This window comes from Ictalurus punctatus, chromosome 28, assembly GCF_001660625.3.
Source record: "Ictalurus punctatus breed USDA103 chromosome 28, Coco_2.0, whole genome shotgun sequence".
NCBI lineage: Eukaryota > Metazoa > Chordata > Actinopteri > Siluriformes > Ictaluridae > Ictalurus > Ictalurus punctatus.
The window spans coordinates 7,461,632-7,470,631 of NC_030443.2; the positions used below are offsets into that span (position 1 = coordinate 7,461,632).

General features: G+C 37.0%; 1 protein-coding gene across 1 annotated transcript; it reads left to right on the plus strand.

Moving 5' to 3' along the window:
* The first annotated feature begins 1,961 nt into the window (after window positions 1-1,961).
* Window positions 1,962-3,600, plus strand: foxd1 (forkhead box D1). Its single transcript, XM_017459421.3, has one exon. It carries the CDS (start codon window positions 2,159-2,161, stop codon window positions 3,140-3,142), a length of 984 nt encoding a protein of 327 aa, XP_017314910.1. The 5' UTR covers window positions 1,962-2,158; the 3' UTR covers window positions 3,143-3,600.
* The last annotated feature ends 5,400 nt before the right edge of the window (window positions 3,601-9,000 follow it).

Consider the following 9,000-nt stretch of genomic DNA (forward strand, 5'->3'; position numbering starts at 1 on the left):
TTGGTACACGGCCACTAGATGGCGATCTCAGCTTCCCACGCAGCAGATAAAAACCTAAAGAGTCGAGCCATACGCCTGACCACACCTCTCCCAGTGAATCGGCCATCAGAACGGTGCAGATGTTTTCCCATCATACAAAAAAACCAACTCTCATTCCCAACTGCATCATCCAGAACTAACACAGCACGCAAATGAAAAGCTAAAGTCATAATTATCTTTGGAAAGATATTTTACACCATCATCCCATTTGGGTTACTTATGGCACATTTCAGAGTTTTTATGGACTCGCGCTGTTTGTTTTTTAGATAAATTGCTTCTCATCACTTTGGCCACAAATCGTCCTTAATAACCTACTTTAAAGTGCACTTTAAACGTATTTTAAATGGTCATTTAGTGATTAAATGGTTAAAGGAAAAACGGCAGACTATACAATGGAAGGAAAATGATTTGTTTTTCCATGTGTGCGCGCCTTAAACCCAGAAATAACGAACTAAACAATGCTATTTTAATTTAATCTTGTGTTTAAAGTTAAAACCATATAAATATTCTGGGAATATTATCTGTAACTGTAGATAATTTTAAAGCATTTTAACATTTAAATTTGGCTTACACATAAACGAAACATATTCGATCTATTAACTGTTGCGTTTAGAAAAATCGAGTTGTGCTGCTGATAATTATACCAATTTAATAGTAGCTGTAATGAAACAAAAAGGGGAAAACATATGAACTGTGTAGCATTTCACAAACAATATTAAACACTACAAAACACGACTGATGTCTATCACAACTTCTTAGTAGATATACATCAGATCTTGGTAAACTTGACTAAATTTAAATCAGGGCAGGTATCTTTATTTACTATTTATTTATTTTTTTATCCCACACGCATATGACTATCGGACTTCAACATGTAAATGTGTTATTTTATTGACTAATTTATTTATTTATTCAAATTATTTAAAATTTCAAAAATTTTTTTTCCAAATCACATAGGCTAGTTCTTGTTTTAGACTATAATCGAACGTGTTTTGACATTAATATAACTATTAGGCTACACGTGAAATATGTGAAGACACGTGAGAAAAAAAACGACACGTTATTTCACTTGTTAATGTTTGAACATCACATGTTTTAGCTTGCAGAATTATAATCCCATCAGATGATGTATTGTCTATTAATGATGATGACATATTAATAGATTAATTTATATTTTTTTAAAAATCGCACAGTTGTGAAATAAATTGTCGTGTGCCCTTTAAATTCTAATTTAATAATCAGAAACAACACAGGTGTGTGTGTGTGTGTGTGTGTGTGTGTGTGTGTGTGTGTATAATTGTTATACTTTATCATTTTAAATAGTACTAGAAATAAATAAAATAAATAAATATTATTCGATTATTATAAATATTATTACATTCGGGCCCCATAACGTTTAGAAACAGATATGACACAAGAATTAGTAGGCCTATTACAATGAATAGAATGTGCGCGGCTGTTTATTCACGAGCTCGCGCTCTTTCGTGATCAGATTGATTGATTTCCGTTATTAGCGGATGGCGGATGCTCGTGACAGGCAGTGAGCTACATGATCAAATGAGATAGAAGTTAAGCAACGACCAAAGACCAACACCTGGAATTTACTGGATATTAACACCACACGTGCCCGTTATTTATCCTAGCCTATGGTCTACTGAAGGGAAACACAACAATAGTATGGGAGGGTCCAGCAAACAACCATTAGTTCCATAACCATAGTTAAAAGTAGCGAGTTTTATTCTTAAGAAAACAAACTGACTATATGTTTCTTGAAACCATAGTAATTCACCTTTATTAAACTATTGCCCCCCCAACCAAGAACATTGTTTTTCTCTTTCATAGCCACGGTGACGCTTCGGTATCATGTGATCAGCGAGCTGGTATATAGCGCGAGGAAAGGTCCGCCCTATTTGGAATCCTGCTTTGCCCTATTTGACGTGTCTCCCGTTCGCCTGAATTAGCGCATGGATGCTGGGCTATAAGGTTAACTTTCGATCGACAGCCTTATGAATGTCTATGGCGGCATACGGCTTTGCGCTTGTCTTGATCACGCAGCTAATTATGAGTCTTTCCAAACCGCAGCAGTAGCAGCAGCGCACGCACCGTCTCACCGAGAGCCATGACTCTGAGCTCCGAGATGTCGGACGCGTGTGCGCTCTCGGAAGAGCCGGACATCGATGTGGTGGGCGAAGGAGACGATGACGACGTCGCGCGCTCGCGCCCCTACGACGACGACGAATTTCCGCGCGCTCGTGACGAGCTTTTCCTCTCCGCTTCGTCTCCGTGCGTGGACTCTGTTCACGGCTCTGCCGGTTCGGGTGCGCGCGACACGTACAAACCGGCGAGCAAGAACGCTCTGGTGAAGCCTCCCTACTCGTACATCGCGCTCATCACCATGGCCATCCTTCAGAGTCCCAAGAAGCGGTTGACGCTCAGCGAAATCTGCGACTTCATCAGCAACCGCTTTCCGTACTACCGCGAGAAGTTTCCCGCATGGCAGAACTCAATCCGCCACAATCTGTCACTCAACGACTGTTTCGTCAAGATCCCCCGCGAGCCCGGCAACCCAGGCAAAGGTAACTACTGGACGCTGGATCCGGAGTCAGCCGACATGTTCGACAACGGCAGCTTCCTGCGCCGGCGAAAGCGCTTCAAGCGCCAGCAGGCACCCGAGCTCCTTCGGGAACACGGCGCTTTCGTCCCTGCGTACGGCTACGGAGCTTATGGTTGCGGTTACGGCCTCCAACTGCACGCGGCATATCAAGCGCATTCCGCGCTCTTTACTTTCCAGCAGCAACAGCAGGCGCCTCCGTCATCAAGACACACCGGAACTCTGATCCCCGCGCCTTCCCTCATGCCAAACACAGCCGAACTCGCGCGCTCCCGTTTCTATCCTCCGCTGAGTCCCGGGATTTCCTCCCCGGAACAGACTGCGACCAAATCCCCGGTACACCGCTCACCATTTTCCATAGAAAGCCTCATAGGGAGTGCTGGGAGTCCGGCGCATGCGCACTGTGCCTCACGGACTCCGCCGGTGCCTTTCGGACCGAATGTAGCCGAAAAGTTTCCCACACGGATTGTCAATGGCACAAGCAGCTGTTAAATATTAATTGAAGTTCACATTAAAAAAAATAATAAGCGATACACTCAAACGCTCCTGTTTTTAAGGTAGGATTGTTTTTTATTTGATTTTTTTGTTAAACACAGCTGAATGGTAGACATAAAATGCCCCTTGTGCCTATATAACATCTAGTCTAACACTTTTAATTACATTTCATTACAGTGATTAGTAGACTTGGCGTAGGGCATCTCAGGATAATAACATGTTTATTTTTAACAAAATATAACAAACCGTCAGTTCATCTTACGCAGTGTGTTTTGTCTCCAGACCCATTTAATCAAACTTTTTAAATTTGAGTTCTTTTTCATGAAATTCACAAGGACTTATATGTGTGCTTATATCAGTAATATGTACATTATTTTAGTTGTATACTCGGAGTGTAATATTTTTTACACGATTTGTTTTTACAATAAGAATAAATATTGTTTTACAGAAACGATGAGTGGAAATTAACTTCTTAATATCTACACAAAATCTCCAAAAATGATAAAACAATTTGCGATCAACTGCTTCATAATTTGTCTCTGTGGAAAAGAAAAAATAAGATGAAAAAAGTTGCGAAAAAACCTAGACACATGAAGAAAAATGCATACAGGTTATCTATATGTAGCAATGTGCATTTAATTTTATTTATCTATTATTGGCGTTTTTTCCTACAGTAGATTTATGAAGCCCCAAAAGGGTGATGCATAGATTAAAGGGAAAGTGTGTGTGTGTGTGTGTGTGTGTGTGTGTGTGTGTGTGTGTGTGTGTGTGTGTGTGATTGACAGAGAGAGAGAGAGAGGTTTGTTGAATCCTTCTTCAAGTGATAATATGAAGTTGGTTATGGCAGGGTAAAGTCAGATCAAAAACATAATTTTCTTTCTCTCTATTTTCTTAATAAAATATTGTATATATATTGTGTATAGCATATATATACACACAGATAATGTGTGTGTGTGTGTGTGTGTGTTTTGTGTCTGTGTGTGTATGAAATATGTATAAAAAAATCTGTGTCTCTCTTATGTTGTTGGAGGTATTTTACTGGCATGGTTTGAGAAAACATCCACTTAGATGAAAGGGTATGTCAAATACAAAAATTATTCTCAATGATTACCTTGATCCTATGATAAAACATTTATCCTAATGGGAGTGCTCTTGTCCAGGATGACAATGCCAAAGCACAGGGCGCTAGGCTCACTGAGTGCTTTGATGAGGGTGAAAATGGTGTAAATCATATGCTATGCCCTTTGCACTCAGTAGATCATATGATGTTAAATAGCACACTCCACAACTATCAAAACACCAACTGAGGGAATATCTTTTGGAAAAGTAATCCAGTACAGTTCCAGAGACTTGTACAATCTGTGTCAAGGCACATTAAGGCTGTTTTGGCAGATCATGTTGGCCCAACACCTCACTAAGAGACTTTATGTTTGCTTTTTCATTTGTCAGCCGTCGGAATATCTATATTTGGTAAATTACTAAATCAAACCCTACTGTTTCACACGACAGTAATCTAAATTGAGAAACCTGTACCTTTTTTTCTCATTGTTGTGCTATCTTCAGGGGTACACTTTTTGTAAATGTAATATGCATCTTTAACCTAGAAAGGTGCATGTAGTGTACCTTTAAACATTTACCCTAAAACTTTTTATGGGCTATGTACCTTAAATCATTTTAAAAGGTATATTATATCCAAGTTAACAGGTGAAGGATACATATTAAATATACAAAAGATGTGCCCTTGAGGTCACCTCCCAGCGACAAGGAAAAGGTACAGAATATTTTTTTCTGTAGAATATTCTGTAGCTTCATAAATCAAAACTGTCTTCTGTGCATTCCCTTCAATTAAGAACATTTATAAAACTCAAAACATCAAATCTGCTTAGTACTTTACAAGAAAGCATAAAAGCAGCAGAGTGAAATCACCACGTTCAGATTCCCTCTCACAAAAATGTATAGCAGTAGATTTAAAGATTGTGAATTTTAGTTTAATTCACATTTAATAAAATAATAATAATAAGCTCTGTTCTCTGACACACACAGACACACACACACACACACACACACACACACACACACACACACACACACACACATTTGTCTGACTGTCTTGAAGACATAATTATTAATGCAGCTTTTTTCTTATTAATTCTTGCTTTTTTAAAACATTTTCGCACTTTACTTATTTATTTGTTTGTTGGTTGGTTTGTTTATTCATTTAGCCTATTAAAAGCTGCATCCAGGTCACAAAGCAAAGGAAAAAATCTAGAAATCATATACGGTTTAGTCTTTAAAAACCGTTACGTGTTACTTTAGATTAGGCCTATATAAAAATTAATTAATGTATTAAAACACTTTGATCAGTTGTCTGCATTTGGTATGCAGCACACAGTCTTTCATTCTTTTGAAGTAACTGTTCTGCAGTTATAAACAGTGATCACATAGAGGGCATGAAAGAAAAAAAAATCAAACGATATAAACCAAAATAAAACTAAAAACTTACTATCTCACTAACTTAAAAACAAAACAAAAAACCTAACTCACATTAACTATAACAAGGGATTAGTCTCATGCTTTTTTATATATATATTTAATACAATAACATTATGATGCTGGATTTATGGGACACCTAGTATAAAAATAGCATAAGACTAAACCCTTGTTACTGTTAATGTGTTAGGGATTTTTTTTAAAGTTATGTGTGTGTGTATATATATATATATATATATATATATATATATATATATATATATATATATAAAATATACCAAGACAAGACCAAATAAGTGTACTTATAGGATATGTAAGTCACAGACATACTGAGCAAGTTCATTAAATAAATGGTGTTTTTTTTTTTTTTTGCTTTTCCCCCGCTGTGATGCAGGATTTATGGGACACCCTTGGACTGAGGATATCCACTTCTCTAAGTCGTTCTGGACAAAATTCTCTGCGAAATGCTCTAAATGTTCATGTAAAACATATATTTGTTAGGCTACTGCTCTCTCTTGAGACTTCACATTTTCTATAAGCGCAAGAGTCCATTAGTCATTATTAAGTCCCTGTAATAGGTGACCGGCGATTTTATCTTTATCTCCTACTGCTATTTCCTCGGGTTTCCTGTATAGTGATAGTGCTGAGGTCTTTGGAGGGCAGAACTGCTCCTATGGAAGATGGCAAATGAGTGGAAACGAAGATAACGGCGATTACTTAGGGCGATTATTATCACTAGATCGGCTTTCACACCGCTGTACTAAATACGAAAATTAATGTGAGAAAGGCCACGGAAAAGTGTAAAGTGTGTGTGTGTGTGTGTGTGTGTGTGTGTGTGTGTTTCTGTGCGCAGCCGCAGTAGCTTGTACCTCGCGTGCCTCCTTGGACGCGGAGAAAATGTGGAGAGTAGTGAAGACAGTTCAGTAGGCCACACACACACACACACACACACACACACACACGCACGCACGCACGCACAGAGTGATGATGTAACTGTGTTACTACTAGTGACAGAGCGGGAAAATGGGTCAAAGTCGGTCACAAGCGTGCGCACGCACACAGAAAAGCGGAAATCCTTTTGTATCCATGTAATAAATTAATTACAAAATTAAATGAACTGCATTAATTTAATAGATTTTTTTCCAAAAAAAATTTTTCCCAATGTATTTTTTTTTTAACCCTTTTTGTCTCCTTAGTTAGATCGCTCGAACTCATCCAAGCATTTAATTAAATGGGATTTGGAGCTTCAGTGCGCAGAAGTGCACACTGCTAGGGGTTCCCATCCTGCCCGGTCCATCAATAATACATTATTATTGAGATGGACTTGTATGGCGTGGTTTGTCTTTCCGTTCTCTCAGTATTGGCCTGTTTTAAGGGAGTCTCCCAAAGGTTGAGACACATTCGAGTTTTAATCTGTCTGATCTAAAAGGCGCTGCGGACTGCGCGCGCACACCAACGATTTGATATAATTTTCGATTTCCCCATATTACAAGAAATTTAAACATACTAGAAAATGCGTTACAGTATGTTTTAATCGTTTAGTAACCGAGCTATAAAAAGAGTAAAGTGTAAAGATAATGCATATTGTTATTACCTTGGGGCATTTAGGTCCCACTTGACCTTCAATCCATAAATTCCAACATGAACTAGACTATACCATAGTCCACACAAAACAGGATTCGTTTTTAGATCGAAATTAAAATTTTAATAAGATCTTACATATGCATGTTTTAATGTAATTACAAAATAGCCTAGATTTGAAAAAATTATCCTGATATCATGAGCCGCAGTAATGTGTCATTTTACACTTTATACCTTAATAATAAGCTGATTATATGATAACACGTGGCTCATTAAAGAAATGGCATTGATTACACGTGTTGCGTTTTGAGAACCGAATAGCTTTAAAAGTTTAAAGATTTTTTTTTTTTACCCTGCTTACTAGATGCACGAATAGCGGCAAAACCGATTTGGTCTAGAACAACGAGCTCTGGATAAATTAATGTAAAATAAATTAAAGTAAAATACGTGTGTACACAAAAGAGACAGATATGTACATTTTAGACTGAATTTATTCAATATTTGCAAACACAAAATTCTAACCGTGATAACATACGACTTTATTATTATTATTATTATTATTATTATTATTATTATTATTATTATTATTATTATTTTAATGTCAGTAATTTATACTAAAAGTATTGGACGAAATTCAATTGTGAGTAACATGTGATCATGAGGATTTCATGTGGATGAACTAAAGACATTTGGACATTTGCCCCATTAGTAGCCTAAGTTAGATAGATAGATCAGATTTGGTGTGGATGATTTTGAAAATGTTATTCCTTCCTAATATAGTCCCCAAACTTATCTTATTTTCTTAAATTCCACACTTGGGGAATGAGTAGCAGTGTTTTTTGCTGATCTAGATAAAAAAAAATTGGTTGTCCAATCAAATTCTTAGTTTGCATGTTCTCGCGGATGCTACAGTTGATTTTAAATAAAAGATAGTAATAGAAAATAGAATAGAAAACCGTTTAAAGACAATATTAAAAAGTTGTCATAGTCACTTTTTACATAAGCACACACAGAGATTAGTACAGACATAATTTTATTATTATTATTATTATTAATAATAATAATATTAATAATAATATTAATAATAATAATAATAATAATAATAATAATTATTATTATTATTATTAGTAGTAGTAGTAGTAGTAGTAGTATTAACAAGATATTGATTTCAATTACCAATAAAAATGAAAATAAATAATGGCTGCATCAATTTATTTTTAAAACATTTTTTAAGCACACAGTTCGCATTAAGTGCTTACATTATATGTAAGTCTCCATATTTTAGCAAAGCTTTGCAGATCTAACATGCCACATGTCAAAAAGCAACTTTCTAATGAAAATACACAAATTTGAGATGAAAAGTGCCCTGCATGCACCCCCGCGCCCTGTTGGAACTGGAGGAAGGAGACGTTGTGCGCAGTGAGTGATGGGCACAGAGGCAAACAGCACACCAAAGAATAACAGTCAAACGGCACCGGTCATCATTCACGTTGTTAGCTTACTTTCATGATGTTTGAGCAATCTAAAGAGAAAGTTGGGTGGCAAGCTGCTCTCATTTACCCCGGGGCTGGACGTGTAATTGGGGGTTGATCTAAAATGTTTTTTTTTAAGCTTTCTTCTTGGCTTTGAGCTCAGTGCCGCCGCGGTCCTGTTTCATGCTTCGTTAGTTTATCCAGTGGGATTGTGGGTCAGAGATCACGAGGATCAGGGCTAAATCCACAAGACTGTTGCTAAATGCAAATGGTTTATATCGCGTGACACAGAATAAGAATATATATACAACG

Coding starts and splice junctions, on each gene's coding strand:
- foxd1 (XM_017459421.3), top strand. CDS start 2,159: ATGACTCTGAGCTCCGAGATGTCGGACGCGTGTGCGCTCTCGGAAGAG.